The sequence below is a fragment of the Lytechinus pictus genome, chromosome 12, assembly GCF_037042905.1.
Source record: "Lytechinus pictus isolate F3 Inbred chromosome 12, Lp3.0, whole genome shotgun sequence".
In the NCBI taxonomy this organism is placed as follows: domain Eukaryota; kingdom Metazoa; phylum Echinodermata; class Echinoidea; order Temnopleuroida; family Toxopneustidae; genus Lytechinus; species Lytechinus pictus.
In genome coordinates, this window is record NC_087256.1 from 31,884,560 (window position 1) to 31,911,579 (window position 27,020).

General features: G+C 34.1%; 1 protein-coding gene across 1 annotated transcript; it reads left to right on the top strand.

Moving 5' to 3' along the window:
• Positions 1-1,922: 1,922 nt before the first annotated feature.
• Positions 1,923-23,885, top strand: LOC129272751 (sideroflexin-5-like). The gene is made up of 12 exons (XM_064107482.1): positions 1,923-2,077; positions 5,359-5,427; positions 6,960-7,064; positions 7,548-7,602; positions 8,553-8,632; positions 9,330-9,386; positions 13,508-13,573; positions 14,421-14,511; positions 16,042-16,157; positions 17,168-17,256; positions 20,587-20,704; positions 21,237-23,885. The coding sequence occupies exons 1-12, from the start codon at positions 2,003-2,005 to the stop codon at positions 21,312-21,314; spliced, it is 999 nt and encodes a 332-aa protein (XP_063963552.1). The 5' UTR covers positions 1,923-2,002; the 3' UTR covers positions 21,315-23,885.
• Positions 23,886-27,020: the final 3,135 nt, after the last annotated feature.

Consider the following 27,020-nt stretch of genomic DNA (forward strand, 5'->3'; position numbering starts at 1 on the left):
ATCTATCTTTTAATATTTCCTACCTTTCTTTCCTGATCCAGTCTGTGTGTTAATTTTCTTTCTTTCCTTCTTTCTCTTATCTGCCCTTTTTATTTACTTCCTTCTCCCTTCCTCACCTTTAATTTCTGTTTGTTTTTTCTCTCCTTCCATTATTTTTTTCTCATTCTCTCCTCCCTCAAATCTTTCCTCCCTCTCTTTCATTCTTTCTTTCATTCTTTATTCTATTTTTCCTTCTAATTCTTTCTTTCCCTCCCTCCCTTCCTTCCTTCACCCTTCCTGTTTTCTTCTTTCTTCGTTTCTTTCTTTCAGAGAATGAAAACATTTTTCTTTCCTTCATTCTTTGTTTCCCTTCTTTTTCTTACTTTTTCTTTCTCACCTTTATTTTGTCTGTCACACATCTTCCCTTTCTTTCTTTTTCTTTCTTTCTATATTCGATGAATTCAAAGAATGACGGAAACCTTTTTTTCTCTTTTATTCTTTCTTTCATCGTCTTTTAAATTAATCTTACTTTCTTTCATTTCCCCCTTCATTTTCCCCTTCGTTTTTTTCTTTCTTCTTTCTTATTTCATTTCTTTTCTTTCTCTCCTTCATTCTTTTGTTCACCCTCCCTTCCAATTCTTTATATTTTTTTCACAAGTATAATACTGTGTAGCCTTCTTTGATGATCTTTTTATCGATTGTCCAGTATTTCATTTTTTGAAATCTGGTCACCCTGATTTAAAGGGGAATCCAGCCTTGGCCATAAAATGTTGTGTTGGGAAGGAGAAAAATAAATTAAACAGAATGGTGAAAGTTTGAAAGAAATCGGACAAGCAATAAGAAAGTTATAGCTGCTTTAAAATTGAGATCACTAATAGTATGTAGATTTCAAATTGGCAACTGGGTAAGTAAATTATGACAAGGGGCAAGGACAACTTTCCCATAGGCCATGTACTTTATTATTAGGGATATGTGGTTTTCTCTTAAGTACCCATTCCCCTGGGGCAGTAATCTAAATATAACCCAGGTAGTATATTGTTTTATGTCCTCATGAAAGAAAAATATAATTTGAAAAAAAACTTTAGGGAAAAATGAAATTTTAGCCATAATATGTATTGGAGTACATAGAAGAGTAGTCCTTGCCTTACATCACTATGACATCCCATATGCGGCCAATTTGAAGTCTCCATGGGTATAGTGATTACCAATATTTACAACTTTTAAAAATTCACAACTTTCTTGTTGTTTGTCCAATATTGTTCAAACTTTCACCTATCAACTTGTCTGATTTTTCTCTTTCTTATAGAAACAAGTTTTTATTTGGGTTGGATTCCCCTTTAAGCCCTTTTTTTAAACTACATGAATTACCAGGTCCCAGTACATTGTGCATATAGAAATATGTTTGTACATGATTGGCTTACTGACATTAAAATACACTTTGCCACACTAAGTACATCAGTATTAATTTTATATTTATAGAGAAAACATATTGCATCTTGCACATACTTTCAATTGCGCGTTCTCGAACAATTGACCTAGCAAAATGGCGGCGGTCACGTGACTTATCGAGTTCGCCGGCGATGTTTTGCTTGGGTGAACACGACTTCCACGTATTTCTAGTTCAGTGGTCTTTCCAAGGACCGTCTTTCGTGTCGCCCATCTTTTATGATACGCCATGTGAAACGCATTTCAAATAAATTATCTGCAAATATATTTTATTTGTCCGTTAAAATAAACAAAATATTTGTTTATAAAATGATGTGATTATAGAATGATGTGATATCTTATGAAATTGTATAAAATTTGATTTAAAAGCAAGCTTACGAATTTTATTTGTTTATCATAAATTTCAGAAACACCCCGCTTATAGCGCATCATAAGAGATGGGCGACACGAAAGACGGTCCTTGGAAAGACCCTATCGTGCAATCGGCCCCCGACTACTAGCAGGGTCATATCGCAGCTGTACGACTGGGCTGCATGATTCATATGATTCTGCTCCAGATTCTGTATCTGTCAAGAGCATGGACCAAGTCGAGGCAAAAATGGACCAAGATGGCTATCCTGCATTCCATTTGAGCAAGCCAAGATTCGATCAGGTAGCTTTATGCGTTGAGAGAATGATGGGAAATGTTGCGTTAACCGCAAAAATATTGCGAGTGATACCATACCGTGCCTGTAATGTATTGGGTACCGTACCGTATGCATGTTTGCCGCCGAGTGGTTGCCGCATACGCGCATGCAGGTCAGGCGGTGGGCGCGGGGCGGGGCGGGGCTGCTTGTGTTGTGGTGGACTGTCATGCCATGGCCCATGGGCATGGCGTAGGGAGTTTGAGTCTGATACTCCAAGTGGCAAAGGTGGGAAAAAATTGGCATTTTCGTTATCCCAAGTCCCCAGTGACTCAGATCCACGGACAATTTTCACAACGTAAAACATGTCCTACCTGTCTACCAACCTCGCAGTTTTATGTCACGTGTCTCTTCAGTCTCCACTTTATTGGCTCAGAATTGCATCTACTTCTTTTCAATCTCTATTGCTTTATTTTGTAAACTAGTACTTTTCATTAAAAAAATCAGGATTAAATATTCATCTTTTTATGTTTCTCACAGTCTCATTGCATTGTATGGTGTCGCACGTAAAGATTTGATGACTTGGTGATTCCTTCTTCCATTTTGATTTGATGACAGTGGAGATTCTTGATACAGGACTTTTCTGTATTAAGATCCAATGAATTGGTTAACCAATATAAATTGTAGATACCAAAAGTTCATTAATTATAATCTAAAATGATTCATAGTCCTCATTTTAAGAAAGAAATGCCCTTAAAAAGATTTACTATCCATTCATATGAATTCCATTTCTTAATAGTCTTTTGCAAAGACACTGGACCAGAAGACAGGTCAATACAATCTGCTTAAAATAATGACTTATAACAATTTCAGAATTCATATGGAAAATATATATTGCTGACTATTCGACCATTTACGTGTATCTCTATCTTAAAATCTGCAATGTACAGTGCGTCCCAGAAAAAACGAAACCGAGATTTAGCGATGATTTATCATAACTTAATCATAAATAAAATAGACAAATGACCTACCAATGTAAAGCTTAGAATCTCCTCTTTCATCTGGTATTACTTAGATTATACCTCATTCACGCATGATTGAGCAAAAACAATTCGAAGAAAGGATACCAAAAACTCATTTGGCGGGGGGTATCTGAATTTCAAAAAGAAAATCACATGTCTTAAAAGTTCAATATCTTCTCTTTTCTTTGATACCTAAATCACAGAAAATGGATAAGAAGTAAAAAAGTCATGATCCCTCGAAACAATGCTTGTATTTCCATAATTTCATTAAATAAACGTGTTTTCACCGGTTTCCCACTGAAGCTATCGCACGGTAACAAAAGACTTAATGCATGGCTGATCGCCAACAAAACGGAGTGTGGAGTGAGTTTGAACGCTAGCCTGTAAAACCTCTTCATTTCATGAAATTATTGAAATTCAAGCCTTATTTCAAATAACCAGAACTTTGTTATTTCTTGACCATTTTCTGTAATTGAGGTATCAAATTAAAGAGCAGATATCGAACTTTTTGAAAATGTGGTTTTCTTTTTAAAACCCAGATACGGCCCGCCAAGTGACTTTTTGGTATCCCCTTTTCAAATTGTTTTTGCTCACTCATGCGTCAATGAGAAATAATCTAAGTAATTTCAGATGAAAGAGGAGATTCTAAGCTTTAAAATGGTAGGTCATTTGTCTATTGTATTTGCGATTAAGTTATGATAAATCATCGATAAATCTCGGTTTCGTTTTTTGTGGGACGCACTGTACATACAAATTTGACAAGTTTAAGTGGTAATATGCTACACTGACAAATACATGTATTTTTTCAGAAACAGTCTTAGTTCTATGATTTTTAGCTGTCATGGCAATAGACTAGGGATGTTGCAAAAAGATCATAGTATAAAAAGTAAGAATAATTCAGTGAATGTGTAACATCTATATCAAAACTTACAGCCTTGATAACTGGAGCATCGACTTTCTTGGACCTGCTATTCAAGTCTGGTCTAGGTTTGGGAGATGAACTCTCCCTTGAGCCTAGGACAGGGATACCACTCGGTGAGGAGGGGCTGGCCATTCTCAATCTACGGTCCTAGTATAAGAAGAGATAGATAAGAATATAAATCTGCATAAAAGTCAACACTTTGATTCACATTTAAATCGTCTCCAGTAATTTCATCAGTTCCAATCCAATTGACTTTATTGTGATTTTGAACCTTAATTGTTTTCGAAAGTAGACCTAATATGAACGCTAAAAAGTAATCCGCACGGAAGCTGAACAGTTTTTATCATAGTGAAAAGAAAATGGCATTCTTTGAGTCATAATTAAATGCCTCCCTTGGTAAGATCAAATTTGATTTCAAACAATTTAGTCACATTAAACGTTCCAATCGCAAAACAGAGGATAAAACAGTTATAACGGGGGAAAATATATCTTCTTGTGCATAACCTTGGCACGAATTTCATGACTACGTCTTTTTAATTGAGGAATCGGCGGGCCGGGGCCCCTAAATAAATCATGATTGACCAGTTGAGAAGCGGAATATGTAGCCTATGAGGGAAGTGACGGCAGAGTTTCCCCACCCTGCATGAGCTAAGTATCGGGAACGTTGTGTAATCAATTATTTAAAAAAATATGTCTTCATATACTTTGGCCTAATCTTTTTACTAATTTCGTTCCCGAATATGTATTTTTTTAACTTGCTGCCACGAAACACATAAATCGAGGTGGGAAAATGAGATAGTATAGAAAGGATAAGGGAAACAAAGGAGAAAAACAATATTATTTCCCTTGCAAAGCGCGGAAGCAACTTTTTTATATGAATTTAGAGAGAGAAAAGGCTGCATTTTGAGGCCGTCGCATCAATTTCCCGAAATTCATTATATTTTTTCACCATTTTGAGTCAGATTTTTTAATGAATATCTGTCTATGTATTTCAGGGGCCGCAAATGGTTTTCAAAGTGGGGGGGGGGGGGGGGGGGGGGTTTACCATGCAAAAAATCACAATGATATGGTAATTTTTACGATTTTGTATACGGTTTTGGAAAAAAGTGGGGGGGGGGGGGGCTGAAGCCCCTCCATCCCCTGTATTTGAGATGTAAAGTCTGTTGTCGTTGCATATCTTCTTTTACATGTATTAGAATCGCGCAGATACGCGTGTGCAGATTTGGGGCACCTTACCATACATTTGACAAGGGCATTGTCATACAAGTAGTATCAAAACCCTTTATTGTGTATCAGAAATCCACCTTGCCTTGTAAAATACTGGATTTATAATACCAATGTATGTTTTTGTTATTTTCTTTGACAGAGCACATTTCTTGGACGATATCGTCACTTCTTGGATATTATTGACCCAAGGACTCTATTTGTTTCCAAGGTGAATTTGATGTAAAGTAATGGTGGGCTATAGAAAAGTAATTCAATTCTATTCAAAATAACAGTTTATTTTCTTCCAATCATATCCAAATACAGTACTTTACAACAAAAAAATTGTAGGAGTAATAAACAACAAGGAAGAAGTGGCAAGATATTATGAAAAGAGAGACAAGAAAGAACAATTTTCATGGAAAAGGTTAATTACAAGGCAATGATTTAAAAGAAAATTATAGTTAAAAAGACTCAGTTAAATTTTTTATGGGATCTACATGTAAAATGGCAATGTTGGTTAATCAAAATGACAGACATACAGTATAACTCTCAGTATATTTTGTACACACATTTTCATTATTTTTTTTCAAGATGCTTCTACCCTATTGTGAACTAAACATTGCTGTGTCAAAGATACATGTATTTTCCACTGATATATATTGGCCCACTTTTGTTTATTTGATTTTTTATTAATGACATTTATCGTTCGTCAAATCTCCTTTCCTTTATCATGTAGGCAGACGTTACAAATATTGTTTATTCTAATAAAAATCTTTATCACTTGTGTGAAACTGTAAATACTGAACTAATGTTTGTATAAATGGTTTTGTGCAAACAAGCTTACTGTTAACTATGAAAAATACAATTACATTATATTCCGTAACTCCACAAGGCTTATAATCATGTAGTGGTGAAGCTTAACAACCAAATTATTCCCAGAGTTGAAAATACTAGGTTTCTTGGCGTTATCATTGATAGTAAGTTTACATGGATACATCACATAAATGAAATTGAGAACAAAGTTGTAACAAATATTGGAATAATATATCGCCAAAGTTTTTACTTGCCTAAAACTGTATTGCATACATTATATTGTTCTTTAATCTTGCCATATTGTTATTACTGTAATCTGTTCTGGGCTAACACATACCAAACTCATCTCTCTATTTCTCCAGACGACAAGATACCACTAGCAAATACTAAAATTAGCTTTCATTCCCTGAAATTATTGAAATTAGATGACATCAACAAACTTCAACAATGTAATTTTCTCTACAGGTGTTTAAATTCTAAAATTCCACAAAAATTTTGTGATTCATTTACGCATGTTTCCAACATACACCATTTTGATACCCACTCAAATAATCAAATATTCATTCCCAAACCAAAAAATAATCTTCCAACACAACATTCATTATACTGGCCCCAAAATATGGAACTAAATTCCAGATCACATAAACAAAAATCTCTATCAACAACTAGCTTTAAGTATAAAATGAAAAAATTGCTTTTGTCATCCTATACATATGTATTATATATATTATATATTTTCATAATTCTATTTCAATTTTTTGTTTCATAAATGGATATTAACGTGATGAATTCATTTGGATTGGCCGTAAAAAAGGTATATTTCCTTTGTATGGCTGATGCCCTTTCAGTATACATGCATATATTTAATGTGTTTGTATTGATATGTATCATGTTTGTACAGTATCATTGTTGCTGAGAATAATAAAATGAATTGAAATCTTTTTGTAGAAAAAGCTGAATGATTCCATTGAGCTCCTTGCCGCATATAAGAAAGGAAGTCTGCCTGATGGGGTTACCAATAAACAGCTCTGGGAGGCACAGAAAATTAAACAGGTAAAAGTCTTATTTTCTGAAAGGCTTTTAGATTTTAATAGATCTTCCTTTCTTTCTTTTTATGATTTATTATTGTAGACAACATGGGGGAGAACCTTGTCCCATAGGCTGCTTTATAACATTCAAAATTCCAAGCCTTTTAGTACACTTGCTGTTTACTTACATGTATTTATAAGTTTGTGTTTGAAATGAATTGTTTGTACCACAGCAAAAATATTAACTTTAGTCATCAACCAAAATCTGGTCTTCATTAAAGAACATGTGTTACAAAATGATAACTCACAAAATTTTAAGGCTTGTTCAGAATATGAAAGAGGGAAAAACTTAGCTGGAGGGGAGAGAAAAATGACTATAGATGTATAATGATATACAAACTTCCATCAAACACAATTTATGAATAAACAAACTCATTTGCAATTGTACACATAATCACTAAAAGTTGTACATGTTATGTATAATATTGATACTTTATTAATATTTCAGGCAATAATTCACCCTGATACAGGAGAAAAGGTTTTTATGCCTTTCAGAATGTCAGGTAAGAATTAATTCTCTTTATAAAATTATTTTTTCTGACTTTCTGAAATGTAGGGATTAAAGGAATGTACACAGCATGGAAGATTATGTATTTTACGTTTTTTTTGCTGTTGACGCAATATTTCCTGATCAGTTTGCATTCTTGTATGGACATGTGTCTCTGTCAAAGAGGGACCCTGTTGAGGACTTTGCCCCTTGATATTAGGATATGGGACAAGTGGACTTTGTTCAAGTGTTACAGCTGTTAGACCACATCCACTTTGAACAATTCCACGAGAGTGTTTCATGAAGGCTTTGTCAGTGGTTTTCATTGATAGACTTCCTTTCAGCCAATCAGGTGCACAGATTTGCAGTTCTTATAACAATAGTCACTATTTGTTTGATGAAATGTTTCCCAGGTCAAGACCTGTATTACTCTGTAGGGTCCCTAGATCCCTGTCAGAATGCAGCATTTTCATACTAGTCTCATAATGTATCCAATGGATTTTTTTTTCTGCTTTACCATACAACAATCATATCACAAAATTTCCAAAATATGCAATATACATGTATATCGTTTTGAAGCATTCCATAGTTTTCAATGACAATTGAATTAATAATATCAGATCATGACTTACGAACCGAGATATATTTGTGATTTTTTTGTGTGAAAGGGTATACAAACGAGCCTGCCTGTTAGGGATCAAACGTAAACAATCTTTTGGACTAATTTGAGTATTAGAGGAAATTATGTTTTGCATAATGAGGTCTAAATAAATTGCTTGGAGTTTTGTGATTTTTTGACATAGAGGAGGTAGACAGACAGACAGAATTCAGGCTCCAATGTATATTGAATAAAATAATGTTGCTTAATATGTAAATTTTGAAATATATAGGCCTAAATCCTTAATTTTAAATCACGTAGATCTCTTTTGATATTCATTATTTTTTCCTCATTTAAATTTACTTCAGGATTTGTTCCATTTGGATCACCCATTGTTGTAGGCCTCTTACTACCAAACCAAACCCTTGCATCTACTGTATTCTGGCAAGTATGTTATAACCTGTCAAATACCTTACATTTTGTCAAAATTATAAGGTAAAAATGTTATTTTCCCGTTGATGACCATGTGATTGATGTTTCTGTTAGAAGAATCCTGGAAACGTTACGTCTAGAAACATACAGGCCTAGGATTATGGTAATTGTTTTTTTATTCGGTTTCTAATAATTTTGAAAGAAATGACAAATGAATTTGATACTATATACATGTATGTTGTACTAAAAAGTTTTTAGATGATTATTTGAAACTCAATAGGAACAACCTTTTGAAGTTATGAATTTTTTGGGGCATTTAAGGCATAAAGATTAATAATAATAATTGCGGTATCTTGTTGAGTGCACACACCGTCCAGAGACGCTCATAATGCTGGCCCAGCAACAGTTCCTTTGGATATACAACAACAAATTAATGCAAACAAATACAAACAAATAAAATAAAGAGATTAGATTAGATTTAATTTGAAGACTTGCATGATGACCATGATTGTAAAATAATAATCTCTCAATTTCCTATAGTTACCTGACCTACATTGTACATGCGCAGATCATTGTCCATTTTCCATTGTTTATTTTAGTTTGTTGAATATATTGAATATATAAAGATAAAGAAAATATCCTGACTCCATCTCTCACTCCCTACCCCTTCCTATCTCCCCCCCCCCTCTCTCTATGTTGTTTCCCTTTTACAGTGGTTTAACCAAAGTCACAACGCTGGAGTCAACTATGCAAATAGAAATGCTACTAAAGTAAGTCAAAAATTTTCCCAAATCGTAACTGATGAATAGCCTGCAGTTTCATAAAATGATATTTTATTTGAGAGTTCTTGTTACATTTAGAATTGTGTAGTATTGAATCAGATTAGGACTGACTTTTATCCGGCCAAGGGTCATTGAGTCGCAGAATCTTGTCGTATAAACGCTATTGTTCAATTTTGCAATTTTATCTGAGTGGAAAGCTAAATGGGTAGGCTATAACTTAATGAATTGAAATATAGGACTCCTCTTTTTATCTTACATTCAACAAATTTATAAACTAATTTCTCTTTCCTCCAAATATATAGCCAACAGTGGGTAAATTTTCCTGCAATTTCTTGAATAATTATCACTTTTGCACCATATCTATGAATATTTTTCTTCTTTTTCCACATGAGATCACAATTTCATTAAAAATCTGATTTGAATGGTCATATATCAGTCCTATAAAATCCTCATAAAGATTTACAAATTCCTACCAAAGATAACATTGCAAAATTTAAAATTGTTTATTTGGATTTTTAAATATCAAAGCGTTTTTTTTAAATAACTTTCACCTTGTTGACATAATTTCAATTATTTGCTTATTGATTTTCTTTGAAATAAAGCATTACGAAACTTTGTGTTTAAAAATGGATCTCCTCTGACACCCCAATTTCAAATTCCAAGCTACTTTCACTCGCCCCCCCCCCATCCCAATATCAACAAGGAATGGTTATCCTTAAAGGGGTGGTCCAGGCCAGCTCCAAAAAATATTTAGCCCGTAGTAAATAATTACAGGAGCCATTTCAAAAAGTATTATCTCCTTACTCGACTTTGGAGATTTTTAAGAGCATTTCTTGTAACGGTTATTTGGGGCAAAAAGAATTAAATTTCGCGCACATGTAGCGAGATCGGTCACGTGACTGTGACGTACCATCTCCACTTTGGTTTCGCAACAATCCAGCGCGCGACGTCTCACAGCTGCAATATGCCTATGTGTCAGGCATACGGCTGCTCGGTTCGGCCGGGAGAAAATAACCATAAAAGTGCGTTTTCTATACCAAATCCGATCCGAGATCGAGAGAGATGTGCCCAGTGGCTTCACAATATTGGGACTGACAAGTTTGACATAAAAACATACAAATATAACGCGAGTAGAGTCGTTTGCGAGGACCAAATGCTCTCTCTGGCCGTCGGCATCACCGGGCAGTTCCCGCACCGACACCAGTCATTTCTCCCCACTCGCTGGCTGCGGTACGATCGGATCTTCCTCCACCTCTTCTTCTTCTATTCTTCGACGGTTCTCCAACTCTTCCGCATTCCACCTTGGTTGGAATGCATATCCCGCAGGACCCGACATATTAATTGTTCAAATTATGAAATAAACGGCGAGAAACAAACAAATTGTGAATTACAGGGTCGACGGTGGCTGCAATCAATGCAAGTCGAAAACTACATGTAGCTAATACCGTACGTATGCGGCCGGCGCTGATGATCTATACCTACGCATACGTGCGAGCGATAGCTGCTAGCTAGCTAGCTAGCTCGCTCGCGCTCGTAGCATAGCAGCAGCCAGCGAAGCCAAAGTGGAGATGCTACGTCACAGAAAAAGCTGCGCATTGCATTCTGGGATCGTATAGACTCGTGCCAGAATATGATTTTGGCAAAATTGAAAATTCAATAAAAAATAACTGTGCCTCTTATTTCTTAAAAAAAATATAGTATAGGAAAGAGAAGGTTTTTGTCTATCTAGTGGATATAAATTAAACCTGGCCTGGACCACCCCTTTAAAGGACAAGTCCACTCCAACAAAAACTTGATTTGAATAAAAAGAGAAAAATTCAACAAGCATAACACTGAAAATTTCATCAAAATCGGATGTAAAATAAGAAAGTTATGACATTTTAAAGTTTCGCTTCATTTCACAAAACAGTTATATGCACATCTCGGTCGGTATGCAAATGAGGGAATTGATGACATCACTCACTCACTATTTCTTTTGTATTTTATTATATGAAATATGAAATATTTTGATTTTCTCGTCATTGTCATGTGAAATGAAGTTTCATTCCTCCCTGAACACGTGGAATTCCATTATTTTAACATTTTGTGCTTCAGTTAAGGAGATCCTAATCATCAAATTCGTAAAAATTGAAATATTGTATAATTCAAACAATAAAAAACAAAAGAAATAGTGAGTGAGTGACATCATCGACTCTCTCATTTGGATGTAACTGGCTCGTTCATATAACTATTTTGTAAAAAATATGCGAAACTTTGAAGTGTCATAACTTTCCTATTTTACATCCGATTTTAAAAAAATTTTCAGCATTGTGCTTGTCTGATTTTTCTCTATTGATTCAAATCAACATTTTTCTGAGGTGGACTTGACTTTTAAGTAAACAACCACGCACTCTCCCAGATAATCCACCTTCCCCCAAGGAGAAGTGACCTTCATAAGGCCTGGCAGAGAGATAGAGAGAGAGGGAGTTAACTGGGGGTGATTTTTTAAAAAACTTATTGTTATTTCGGCAATTGTGGGTCATTTTGCATCGTTCAAAATTTCAGTTCGATCTCCATCTAAATTTTGAATCGTTTTTAGACATGCTAATGTCCTAAAACAAATAGAATACAAATATATTCTTTCAAGATTACTGTCAGCCAGGAAGCTCTGAAGAGTTTGTTTATACTATTACATAACAAGGACAGCTGCAACCCCACTCCATGCCGTTCATCAGCCTGATGTGGTGGCATGCACAGTGTTTTATCAGCTCTTATCAGCAGCTGCAGTCACTAAGGCTGCGTTTATGCGACCTCAAGCCAGAATCATGATTTGAATCATGATTTGAATCATGATTCAAAACACAAACATGAATCACAATATCACAGAATCAGCGTTTAGACGACCTTCATTCCAATGCTGTTTCTCCTCAGATTCGGGCCAATCCAGTGCGAATCACTAGTGCGCAGTTTGACAGAGGAAGTTTTTCGCACGTGTTTCGGCTCTCGAAAATTCTTTTGCTTCCATCAGAATTCAGTCTATACCTCATTTTGTTTACTTCTGTCATAAAGGGTCCATATGCTTCTATTCATCTTGTTAGTTTATCCAAAATGGTGAATTTCAGCGTAGATCCAATTTGATATTGATACTGTATACTCAACAACAACTGAGATCATTGTCTGTCCAGTTAATTAATTTACTAGAACTTGAAGTTGAAGACATGACCAAAAAATGAAAAGTAGTGGACGATGCGATGACCAACACAGAACTTGAACATGACAAGAAATGAATTCATAGTACATAGTCATGTACATACAATGAGCATATAGAGCGCCTTGAGCTTGGCAAGAGTCAAACCGAAAGTAGCGCCCGACACAACAGTGAGGTCATATAATCATGATTGTAATCACGATATCGTTTATTCGAACATTTTCGTACGTGATTCTGCAGAAACGTCTTTCCAAACGCCCCTTTTTTCGTGTTTCATGTTTGTGATTCTAATCATGATTATATTCAATTTCGACTAAACGCAATCGTGATTCTGCAGAATCATGATTTGAATCATGATTCAAATCATGATTCTAGGGTAAAAAAGTGGCGGATAAACGCACCCTAAATCGACCCCACCCCAGTTTAAACGAGAGAAATGAAACTTTCCCCAAAACTGAAAGTGGGGTGTCAATACCCCACTTGAGCTCCCATTGACTAACACGCAAGACATCATCAGCAGTCAGATGAACCCCACCCCAGTTTAAACGAGAGAAATGAAGCTCTTCCAAAATCTGAAATTGGGGTTTCAAATACCCCACCTGAGCTCCCATTGACACAACACGCAAGGCAATGGAGTTCCTGTGTTATAAGCTGGTGGGGTATTTTTTAAACACAGGATTCGCGTAATGGGTCTTACAGATAAATGCCACTATATAAATGCTGCTCTTAATATAAAGCATTCATGTCATGGATAGTGTATTCTTGTATTGTGTATATAAAATGTTATAATCTGACATCTCTATGCACTTCCAAAGTACTTTGGTCTTTGGATATTATTACCCTGCAATTCCAACAATGAACAATTCAACAGAATCTTTGGAAAAGGGGAGTTTCCTTATTTGTTTTTCTCTGTATTTTCTAGGAGACTCCTATGGCTAGTTTTATCATGGGATATGTAGGAGCTGTGTCAAGTGCCTGTTCAATAGCAGTAAGTTAACCCTTTGTCTACCAGGAACTTATGTTCTCTGTACAAAGTTTATAGGAATGACAGAATGCAATATACAGTAGGCCAAATATAGAGGAGGGGGTTATGTGTGACTGAATATCTCATTTAAATCACAAGTTTTTTTTTTATATGCAATGCATCACCAGATGGGGATGTGCTGTACTGTGTTTTAGTCAATAAGATTTGCACATAAAATAATATTAGCATGCCTTGCCTTGACTATACTATATCCTACGTAAATTAAATCCTAAATAAAGATTGGTTCAGATAGGATCAGGTGACCAAACATATTCTAGCTCTGATGTTGAAGCAAAATACCCATGAAGAAAATTTGCTATTCTGTGACGTCAATGATAGAAGAATGCACTATTCCATCATTGACGTCACAGATCATGCAATCTCTTGAACAATGATTGTTTTCAATGATAATCATTGGTGACACTATTTCAATCATAAGTAACTTCAAATGTTTTTGATTGAGTAAAATGAATAAAAAGGATACATATATTAATTTTTGCTCAGTTTAGAATTGGAATACCATTTGTACCTAAAATCACCTTTTAAAAATCAATATTGGGTCTGACATACATACAAAATTTTGGGTAACTTTGGATCACATATATATGTGTTGTAAATATGGTCTGAAAAGTTGTGCGAGTCTTATAAGAAAAAAACTCTTGAAACGTAGCAGCGCAAGCTTGTTAGGGGGGTACATACATGTAAGTCCCCCCCTGCCCTTTACAGGCTATATAGGGTTAATGGTTTATGCTGAATTAGTTGATCTGAAGATTGTTGAATAACTTAATTTGATATCCCTCTCTCATCACAGGTTGGTTTAAATCTGTTTCTTAAGAGAAGTACCAATGTCAGTCCAGCAAAACAGATGATCATCCAAAGATTTGTGCCTTTCCCAGCTGTTGGTATGTCATACACTTTGTCTTAATAATAACCTTTTTCTTCTAAAGAATAATTCTGATTTCGATATCTCCCATTACTCAGTTGATGGGCCATTCTTGGTCACGTGTTTGACCAAAATTATGACAAATCTTGACTTACATTAGTTATAAATCTCAAAAGTTTAGATTTAGTAATTGAAAGGTTATATAACATTAACATGTTTAGTCAACTATCATTTGGAAATATTTATTGCTGTCTTCAGTATCCAGGTTCAAGGTCAGAGGTCAAAAGAAGTGGGTCACATGTGTGACTTCACACAGAAGCATGATTGTGAAGGCTTAATCTTATTTTGAAATTCCTGTGAATTTGAAAATGATATTGAACTTTCAAAATCATCATAATTATTTATAAATCTCTTAAACTTTTAGATATTTACTGTTGCTAATTAAAGTCAAGATTTGTCATAATTTCGGTCACACACGTGACCAAGAATGGCTCTGATGATATTAATTATGAAATAGCAGTGACTAACCTTTAAAGACCCAGATGGGAACTAAAAGCAAAATTAACAAATGGGAAATATATATAATCTACATAGTACAACTATGTAAGTTTTATGCATATTTACCGCTTGACATCTGGGTATTTTGCTTATTAAAACAACAACAGTAGGCTTTATTGAGCTTCTTAATAACCTGAATTATATGACGTTATATTGTGTCAGAAGGGTTGTACGTAGGAAAGATTTGTTTTCAAATTTGCAGAGGAAAATAGCAATGACTTTTATTATCCAGTTCTCAAAGGGATAAAGAAAAAACCTCAAATTAACTGGTTTCGACAAAAGTGATTTTCACAGGCATCAAGAATGTGTCATCATGTTGTGTTATAGCATGATTTCGTAGATTTATACGCCAAAAAACTGGGTGATTTTTAGCTTTTCAGATTATGAATCAATTTATTTTCAATTTGCAGAAGAAAATGGCATTGACAATTATCCAGTTCTGAAATAGATGGAAACCTACAACTCTACTTTATTTTTTGTGATTTCTTTATTTGGCTCTTATTGGGCCTAAATTGCTATGTCAGAAAAAGTTGTTATACGTAAACTGAATGCAAATAGAATTGGACAGCTGCACCAAATAAGCAGGAAATAATAGATCACAATAACCTGTCCAGAGCAGGATATTTCATCAATTTCACCATGCAGGAAAAGATATATACATTATCTATATGTGATCGAAGTAAAGAAAATGTGTAATAATAATAATAATAATAGCTTGATTTATAAAGCGCTTTTTGCCAGAGGATACAAAGCACTGCTATTATTACCCCGGCTTCAGCTCGAGCTACCATCACCGGCGCTCAGTGCATGCAAGGAATTACTCCTGCTGGGTACCCATTCACCTGTCAAGCTGTCAAGCAAAAATATCACCCACTTTTTGGTGTACAAGCCTATGGAATCTTTACGCTTATGTTATGGCATGTTATGCTTATTAAAGTGATGATGATGTAATCACAGTCTGTGTCGTACTTCCACTGTTTTCTCTATACAGCCACAGCTAGTGTATGCAATGTAACTCTGATGAGATTCAGTGAACTTCAGACAGGGATTGAGGTAATGGATCATAACAATCGGGTTGTTGGCACATCCAAGGTGGCTGCTAAAAAGGTCAGTTCGTGTCATTTACTTTGAGCAGAAAGGACAGTAGATGTGTAAAGGTGACCGCGCACACCTTATGATTGGTCTGCGATCCGATTTCAGAATAAAATGTAGTAGAATTTGATGCTAATATTGAGACTTGGAATATCTTACTGTTCTAAATCATCGTACGAATACCTATGTTCAAATCTGTGACTATGCTATCATCCTTCTTCGAATTAGAGCGAATTTAATATCTAGTCGTAATGACATCATAGCAGTCGTACGATTGGCTACGATTTGAAACTAATTTGGCCTTTACTCCAAAATAAAGGCTTGCAATCTTTCAAAATGGTTATATTAGTATTCTTTCAATTAATTTTAACCTCAAATAAAATGATGTGTTCCATTCACATTTTCAGAAAATGAGCAAAATGCGATTTGTTCCAAAATCGGATCGCAAACAGTCGTAAGGCCTTAAGGAAAATTGATATGAGTAGAATGTGTGTTGTCAAATTTTGTTTTCACAATGTCCATAACCTGTATAGTGATATTCTTAGAGCAGTGGTTTAATTAATAATAGGCCAACTTAGATTAGTGTTATTAGCCACTTTATTCATCATAAAATAATCATTTCAATCATGCAGTTACAAATTTTTATAAAAATGAATTCATGTTTTAAAGTGAGTAAGATGGGATACAATAGATTTCAATGAACTATTTGGTATATTATCTACATGTATGTCATAAATATTCATTAAGAAAAATTAGATTAATATTTCTTTTTGTATATCATGTATAAATTGAAATTTTGTTACTATATGTTTCACCGACTTAACTCTTTAACACTTACTTCATCAGAGGCTATGGTATGAAGAAACGTGTCACATTTCAGAGCATCATTACCTACTTAACACATAGGATGTAATCTTATAGTCCCAACATTTTGAAATAATATGATGAGGCCAATACAACTTTCTCAACGATCTTCAGTGTACATCTAACCCTATGTAGAATACTTTCATGTTTCGTTCTTTCAGGCCCTTTTGGAGACAGCATTGACCAGAGCTTTCCTTCCTGCTCCTATTCTGTTAATACCTCCCATCGTCATGACACTTATTGAAAACAAGTTAGTAACAAAATGCTTTTTAACCCTTTGAACCCGAAGTTATTAAGGTGGTCATGACCCATACCCTTTATAGTTATTTGCACATATCGACCACATTCACAAACTCCCATGATTCGGGCCCCAAAGGCATCTCCACCCCCCATGCTAAAACCTTCCGAAATCAGTACCAATCTTGACTGAAATTATTGACTGAGTATCCCTCCATGTACTTGATAGATGATGTCATTTTTGAAAGTATTTGCAAGTTCACTGTGAGGCTTTGGGTTTAAAGGGTTAAGATGTTTTTAAAGATTAAAGGGGGCATTTGTTTTAAGAAAAGTTAGGTTTATTGTGACAAAAGTAATTAGTTTACAAGAATTGTATGAGATCTTTAATAAGGAATATTCCTTGAGAATGTATACAAACATTTTCTTTTTTTATAATTTTACATATTTTTTGTTCTGAAGTGCCATTGCTATGGATTGAAATGGACAAATTGTTTTTGGAGAGCATATACAAGATACATAAATTAGGGTGTCCAGTTATTGTGATTTTTTTTTCAATGAAACAACAGTTTATTTCAATTCACATTTCCTTATTATGTGTGATACATAAGAAGAGTCAGAGACATTTTGAGTTTGTTTACTTTTCACTCAAAGAATAAAATTGCAGAAAAGCTTCAGGTGTATTACACAATTCTTTTTTTTCAATCTTAGAACTGATACTGATTGATACTTAAAGGACAAGTCCACCCCACAAAAAGTTGATTTGAATTAAAAGAGAAAAATCCAACAAGCATAACACTGAAAATTTCATCAAAATCGGATGTAAAATAAGAAAGTTATGACATTTTAAAGTTTCGCTTAATTTTACAAAAACAGTTATATGCACATCCTGGTCTGTATGCAAATGAGGAGACTGATGACATCATCCACTCACTATTTCTTTTGTATTTTATTATAGGAAATATGAAATATTCTAATTTTCTCCTCATTGTCAAGTGATACAACGATTAATTCCTCCCTGAACATGTGGAATTAGCATTGTTTAATACTATATGGTTCAGTCAAGTTGGTCCTTATTGTCAAATCTGTAAAAAATTAAATATTGTATAATTTAAACAATCAAAAACAAAAGAAATAGTGAGTGATGGACATCATCGACTGACTCACCTAGTTGTGCATATCACTGTTTTGTGAAAAATAAGCGAAACTTTAAAATGTCATAACTTTCTTATTTTACATCCAATTTTGATGAAATTTTCAGCACTATGCTAGTTTGATTTTCTCTATTTATTCAAGTCAGTATTTTCCTGGGGTGGACTTGACCTTTAAATACTTACCCTTAATTGTAGTGCTAAAATATTTTTTTTTTCAGTTTGGCAAATTGTTGTTATATAACTCTTTGTATACATAAATGTATACAGATGCATAACTTCTTTGATTATTTGTAGCACTGCAACTTAGATAAGAATTAGCTAAAAGTGATTTAAAATTGATTTATAAGAGACATTATTAAAGACCCAGACCAGTCTAAAAAATGAAATTGACATATCATGTACATGTACCAATTGAAAGCTTGTAAACTACTAAACACAACAATGCAAGCTTTATGCATTTTTACCACTTACCAGCTAAGTATTTTGCTTAAGAATAGCTCTTATTATCGGGCTTCAAAAATAGGTTTTTTGCTTTTCACTGCCTCAAGACCATGGCGTCATGTTGTTTTAGAAGGGTTGCGATTCCATAGGTTTGTACACAAAGAACTGTTAATTTGATTTTGTTCTTAATCAAAATACTCAGCTGTCAAGCAGTGAATATGCAGATGACTGACGTTGTTGTACTTTGTAGCTCATACATTTCCTATTTGTCAATTTCACTTTTAGCTTCGGTCTTGGTCTTTAAACAACAATAAAATCTCTTTTATATGTGGTTTAAAATATAATGCTTATTCTATCATGCATGTCTGATATATTGTAATTTTAGACATAATGTCATCATCATCATCACCATCATCATCACCATCATCATCATCATCATCACTATCATCATCATCATCATCATCACCATCATCATCATCATCATCACCATCATCCCCATCATCATCATCACCAATCATCACGATCATCATCATCACCACCATCATCATCATCATCACGATCATCATCACCACCATCATCATCATCACCATCATCATCATCATCACCATCATCCCCATCATCATCATCACCAATCATCACGATCATCATCATCACCACCATCATCATCATCATCACGATCATCATCACCACCATCATCATCAGCAGCAGCAGCATCACCATCATCATCATCACTACCACCATCATCATCATCACCATCATCATCACCACCATCATCATCATCACCAACATCATCATCATCATCACCATCATCACCATCATTATCATCACCGCCATCATCATCATCACCGCCATCATCATCATCATCACCATCATCATCACCATCATCATCATCATTGTCATCATCATCACCAACATCATTATCGTAATCATCATTCTAGCTAACCAATCACAGAGTATATCATACACGCAACCGGCGTGTTGGCTCAGTTGGTAGAGCGTCCGTCTCACAACCGGGAGGTCGGGGGTTCAAACCCCGGCCGCGTCAGACCAAAAGACGTTAAAAGATGGGAGTTGCTGCTACCCTGTTTGGCGTTCAACTATTAAAGGGATAGAGCCTCGTCGATCTGGCGCTGCACAGTGGCTGCCGGGCCCACGATCAATTGGGCAAAGCAAATTTTCGGAGTATTTCATTTCATGTCTATTTCGAAAAATAAATTATGGATTTTCAATAAATTATGGATTTTCATAAAAGATTTCCTTTGATATTTCCTTCCTTTGATACTATTTACTACACAATTAATTTTGAATTAGCCTTTGAAGGTTCTTTATATATATATATATTTCTATAGTGTACTTGTCATGAATTTTGTGAAAACACTCCTTCCAAAAATTGTCATTAATACAAAGTCAAAGGAAAGTTGATAAATTTTCATGGAAAAGAAATGATTTAGAAATTGTATGTTTGTGAAATATACGGCATTTCAGTATCATCTTCAACATATTGGTCTCTGGCTCTGGGCTCTTTATTACCAAATTATTATTGATGTAAGATTATATGGTTAGTAGACCTTAAAAAAAGTCTGCAATTCCCCGACATTTGGCTATGTGGGATAGCCATGTTTGTCAAAATAGAATCATAAGGGACCCAGAATTCTTTACAAGACCTTCAAAATGGCTGTAAGAATTCTTACATGTCCTGGTGGTCAAATTCATTATCCATCTCTCTCTCTCCCTCTCTCTGGGTTTTCTAGGACGACATTTCTGAAGCGTTATCCTCGTCTGAATCTACCTGTCCAGGCCATCGTCGCCACTGCTTCTTTTGCCTTTGCCTTACCGCTAGCCATCAGTATCTTTCCTCAGACCAGTCATGTAAGTCCTTTCATTGTGGGTCTTCCAACTGCAAAATAATAACAAACATAAAACAGTTGTGGTAACAGTCTAAAATGAGCTTAAACAGAATTTTAAAAAATGACCACCTAAGTTTTTCTATGTATAAATGAAAAATATGTTCCAAACTATTTTGGTAGAAAATGTGTAATTGTCTAGAAATGGACGAAATGATCATGGCATTCCAGTAATAAGGTGCCCAGTTTTTTTTCTAAGAAATAATACATTGTCCTACATGTTCTTATCTGTATTGGTAATCTTCAAGCTTAGATTTTATGATTTCGCAGAATTAGTGAAGGAGAGACACAGGTAGATTCATCTTTTTTTCCAATTTGTATAAAATCATGAAATTGTCCATGGGATTGAGATAACAGCCCCCCTATCAATTCTGTTTAATATCCCCTGAAGTCTAATGTGATTTTGTTTTTATTTACATCCACAATAAGATGCATTTATCTGTTATGCTAGTTTTACATTGTATTGTTTTCTTTTTTTTTCTGCCATGGTCTAACAGATATCAACTTCAAAACTTGAGCCCGAAATCCAGGAAATTTGCAAGGAAGCAACAGTGAAATACAACAAAGGTCTATGAATGATCAGTACTAAAGAAAGCCTGTAATTCCTCCAACACATTCCAGAGTTTAATGATATTTCATTTTCAACACACTTAGGCCCTTATTCTGAACTTGGGTTTAAAATTAACACTGGTTTAATGTTGTGGTTTAACTATTGTATTCTCACCCTGTGCCATCTTACAGGAAGCAAAGGGCTTTGTTAACCCATTTGACACTTATATTGTTCAAAATTGTCTGTGAATGATACCTGAAGTATTTTTCTTCATTATGAAAGCAAAAGGAAACTTAATAGTAAACATAAGAAATATTTGAAATAACCAGAATTTTTTAATTTTGGCTCCCCATAATTTTAGTACAGAGTTAGACTGTGGTCTAAGTTAAACCTGACTTCAGAATACGGCCTCTTGAGTGATGTGTATCAAAGGTTTGTTTGAGTGAAGGGAGTTTGAGTTCTGAAGAACCAACAAGATCTATTGATATTCTCTGAAACACCCACGGTCCATTTGTCACAAATGTGATCAATTTTAACTTTGAATCACAAGGGTAGCATTTTTTTTTTGGTCATCTGATGAGGGTATTTCATCAACATATTTTTCTTCTGACAAGTTCGATTTTGATTTGCTAAGAAGCACAGTTTCTTTGGTAACTGTCGGACAGGTCCGTTTGATATGCCGGGAAGCACTGTTACTGCAGTAACTTTTGGATGAAACGGGCTTTGTCAGATAAAATGTTTGATGAAATATTCCTCAGATCTGTTTGGTATTGGTAAGTCATCATTCACATTCAACAATAATCTTTATAATTACAAACCTTTTGAATTCCTAGTTTGCAAAGACCTGGGTGGTGTTTCATCACAAAGATTAAGTATGACTTAGAGTCGCACTTAAATGCTGAAGCATATATGACATGCAATGCGCAATCTTATTGATCAATACGCAGTAGTGCGCGTCCTCTTAGCATGATCTGACCGATGCGGTTATGCCTTTTATACCGCACTCAACTAGGCATTTAAGTGCGACTGTGAGTCATTATTTTTTGTCAAACATCCCCCCCCCAGCAGTGGTTGATGAAATAATCAACCTGCGAAATCTAAGCCTTGATCCTGAACATAACCAGAAGGTCTTCATGAACCAACACACAAAAGAAGAAAAAAATAAAAGTGAGAGCAGAATGCTTAGAAGTAAATCACTGAAGAAGATGATGTCTTTGATACCATAGATATGCGAGGTTCAACTTTTTATTGCAAAAATATTCTAGAGTTCCATGAAGTTTGCAGCAAAGCTCATAGAAATTACAATGGTGCACGTTATGAGCTCCTCTAGAGGTCATTTTAAGAAGTCTGAATAAATGTTAAGTATGTGAAGAAGAAAAATTTTCTCAAGCTCTCAATCTCTGTAAAAATGGGAAGAAACCCTGCTATTATCTTGACAATTCCATAAAATAATAAACGATTTTTTGTTTGTCCAACCCCCATTTTTATTTCTCCACTTTAACTTCATTTTATGAACTGATTGAGCCATGCTAATTTGAGAGCAATACTATCTTTTTAAATAAACTAGAAAACAAAGAGAAGTAAATATCCCACATAAAGGTGGTACATACTTAATGGAATTGCCCATCTTCAAGTGTGTTGACCTGAGCAGTCTTCAAAAGGAAATACTGCCCTCTTTAGTTTAATCTTACATACAGGAGAGGAAATCTTAGCTGCAGGGAGATGAGATATCATCATCATCACTTTATATAATATTCTGTTAAACATTGGTATTGTGATACCAACGTCTATGTAGTGCTTCCTTTTTTTGGTGCCTTTGAAATATAAAGAATCTATCTCTGAATGCTCTTTGAATTTATTTGATTAATTTCTATGATGCTTGGTCAAGAATTTCTGTTTTTTTTAATGTTTTATTAAGAAATATGTGGTCTTTGTGATTATTGAAAAATTTTATGGATAAAAAAGCATGAAATTTAACCTTTCATCCCATATATCTTTTATATTGAAAATCATGTTATGTGGTCACAAAAAACGAACTCCTTTTCATCTCCTTTTATTTTTTTATCTCCTTTAAATTCTTTACTTTTTAATTCTTGTGCTTTTAAAATGAGATTTTTAGAATCTGTACTGCTGAAATAAGACATTGATTGTCAGTGTTTGTGAATTAGATTTGTGTTTTTTTTTCTTTGTTAGTGTGGGATGTAAAAAAATGGCCAGGTGTATATGATTTTAGGAATTTTTTTTAAATATTGAATGTACATGTAACATATCAAGGATTATTTATGCTATAAAATGCTTATAATGAATTACAAAAAGTGCAAATTTTTAAACCCCTTATTTGCTGAGAAATAAGATGTAATAGACAGCAAGACTCTTTTCACATCTTTTGGGGTACAACTTTGCATAAGAATAATGTTAATGTTTGGAATTGACTCATTATGTCCATGCAGATTTATTTTGAATATATCTAATTCTCATCCTCTAAATAGTATCAAACAAAATTGGAGGGACGTTTAAAGGGAAGGAGAAAGTGAAAAATTTCAAATAATATATTACATAAATATTATACAACAGTATGTTATTATTATTATTATATATATATATATATATATTTTTGTGCTTTAAAAAAATTCATGTACCCCATCAAATCTGATAGTTTTATCTACTACAACAACTATTAAAAAACATTGTTAAGGTCTGCTCGTGTGTGGTAATGGTAGTATAATCAAATTATGATTCATGCATATAAATCTCATTTTGTTTATACTTTGTAACAATGGCTTTATGGTCAATGATAATATTGATTTTAAGCAGATCATCATAAGGACTTACCTCTACTAGAAAAGTGGACAAGTTGAGTGTATAGTACAGTAAGTTAAAAGTAATGTGGAGGGCTAGAAAAAAATATACAATTTTTTCTTGCATAATTATGAAAGAATGAATGAGGAAATGCACTCTATATCTATCTATTGTATTATCAATGTCTTCCAGAATTATATACAACAACTGAATAGAACTCTGCATATTTCTTCAGATTTAAAAAAAAACTTGATTTAGAGTGATTGTGTGATTTGAAGTACATGTACATGTATGGTGATGAAAAAAACAGGGACCATCTATAACACACAAGTTGAAGTAAGGCTGGTGTCAAGATTAATAAGTGTTACCACTCCTCATGTGATTAGTACAGACACCCAACCATTCCTTTTTGGACATATTTGTTTCTTTTTGTATGTTTTTGTTCCTTTTTTTTTTGCTACGAAGATACCTATTTGTCTCGCCTGAACGAAGTTCTATAGAGTCCTAGTAATCACTTTTCCTGTTAGTCTGTTCCAAAATGTTAAAGTTTTTGTTCAACTTGCTCTCATTTCTTTATTAGTGCATCAATTATGTTGACATATTATCCTTGGGTAATACCACATGTGTGTCCATGAGGGTCATGGGGTCAAAGATCATCTTGGGGTAAAAAAGTCAAATTTTGTTCAAATTGCTCTTATTTCTTTATTTCTGCATCAATTATGTTGACACTTGATACATATGATCCTTGGACAATACCTCATGCATGTCCATGAGGGTGATGAGGTCAAAAGCCATCTAGGGGTAAAAAAGTTGAGTTTTTATTAACATTTTTAAATATTTTTAATTTTTGCATCAATTTTGTTTATACTTGGTACAAATAATCATTGGGTAATACTTCATGAGAGTCCATGAGGGTGATGAGGTCCAAGGTCATCTAGGGGTCAAAAGGTCAAGTTTTTGTTCGAATTTCTCTCATTTCTGTATTTTTGCATCAATTTGTGTTTTCACTTGGTACAAATAACCATTAGGTAATACCACACGTGTCCATGAAGATGATAAGGTCAAAAGATCATATTGCATGTTTTATTGATCGCGATATCAGGCGAGACTCGTGGTTCATGAACCACCTTGTTTGTATGTTCTGTTCTGTTTTTAATTTTCTTCTATGTGCCAGAGTTACGTTATATGAGTGATCTAATTTCCATAGATGGATCCGCATGCCTAAGCTCAGTCAGCGCCTGCAAGAATCCTTAAAGGACAAGTCCACCCCAACAAAAAGTTGATTTGAATAAAAAAAGAAAAATCCAACAAGCATAACACTGAAAATTTCATCAAAATCGGATGTAAAATAAGAAAGTTATGACATTTTAAAGTTTTGCTTAATTTCACAAAACAGTTATATGCACATCCTGGCTGGTATGCAAATGAGGAGACTATGACGTCATCCACTCACTATTTCTTTTGTATTTTATTATATGAAATATGAAATATTCTATTTATCTCCTCATTTTCTAGTGATACAATGTTTAATTCCTCCCTGAACATGTGGAATTAGCATTGTTTAATACTATATGTTTCAGTCAAGTTGGTCCTTATTGTCAAATCTATAAAAAATGAAATACACCTAACTGAATGTTTCCACTGACTGCTCCCAAATTTTTTCTATTGTAACGTACATTATTTTGATATTCATATTTTGTTTATTTTGATTTATACATAGGTAAATACAAGTAATTATCTCCATGAACTCACCTGTTTTATATATCATCTTTTAATAAAACTACTCGTGTACTTCTTTTTTAATCCAAATACTCCTTTATGACAAAATATTATTTCATTATGACAAATCATACCTACATGGATAATTTCATACTTATTTCCTCCATAAACAGTACTTGAATGCCAAACAATGCTAAATGATGTTACCCAAGATGCCATTTTCCGTAATTGTCGAACTGTTCTGAATTCTTTTCGTTGCACTGACTTAGAAACATGTATCCCAATATGATCTGTTTCTTCCTTAGTTTTTCATTTGTTGCATTATAATTACTATTTCCGATAATTTTTTTTTCCATCTTTGTTAAATACCCAATCTCTCTAACACTGTGCCTGTCTCTCCCCCTCTCTTCCTCTTATTTCATTTTGTCTTTCTTTCTAACAATGTTCTCACTACATGTACTTCATTCTACCTCTGAGGCTTCCATCTCATATGCTGGGTATTTCAATTACTTTCATATTTATGTATAAGTATTTTGTAGAATAATTTCATTTTGATATTTGCGTATTTTATTATAAGTTGTATATTTTTTATATGTCTGTATATGCAATCTGTAAACTGAATGTAATTCAGCCTTTGGCTGCTATTTTCAGTGAATATTTGAAATAAATAAATAAACCATTCAATCAAATCAATCAAATCAATCAATCAATCAAATCAATAATTCAAACAATAAAAAACAAAAGAAATAGTGAGTGATGGACATCGACTGACTCACCTAGTTGTGCATATCACTGTTTTGTGAAAAATAAGCAAAAGTTTAAAATGTCATAACTTTCTTATTTCACATCCGATTTTGATGAAATTTTCAGCATTATGCTAGTTTGATTTTCTCTATTTATTAAAGTCAGCATTTTCCTGGGGTGGACTTGACCTTTAACAGTTACTCACTCAGTATGGCAATATTTGCAAAAATCCCTTTTTTTTTCCTTCTGTGAATACTTTTTGGGTCTTGCCTGAACGGAGTTCAGTAGAGACCTAGTAATAACTTTTCCTCTTGGTCTGTTTAACCTGTTACAAATATGTTAAAGTTTCCATTTAATATGCTTTCATTTCCTTATTTCTAGATCAATTTTGAACACACTAAGTACAAATGATCTTTGGGTAATTATAAAACATCTGATGATGGGATCAGAAGGTCAAGGGGTGTGAGTC

What these genes read in the sequence shown, in the direction of transcription:
- LOC129272751 (XM_064107482.1), top strand. Translation starts at nt 2,003, where the DNA reads ATGGACCAAGTCGAGGCAAAAATGGACCAAGATGGCTATCCTGCATTC. An exon ending in GCAAGCCAAGATTCGATCAG is followed by an intron (nt 2,078 to 5,358) that starts GTAGCTTTATGC and finishes TTTCTTTGACAG; the next exon opens with AGCACATTTCTTGGACGATA. An exon ending in AGGCACAGAAAATTAAACAG is followed by an intron (nt 7,065 to 7,547) that starts GTAAAAGTCTTA and finishes TTAATATTTCAG; the next exon opens with GCAATAATTCACCCTGATAC.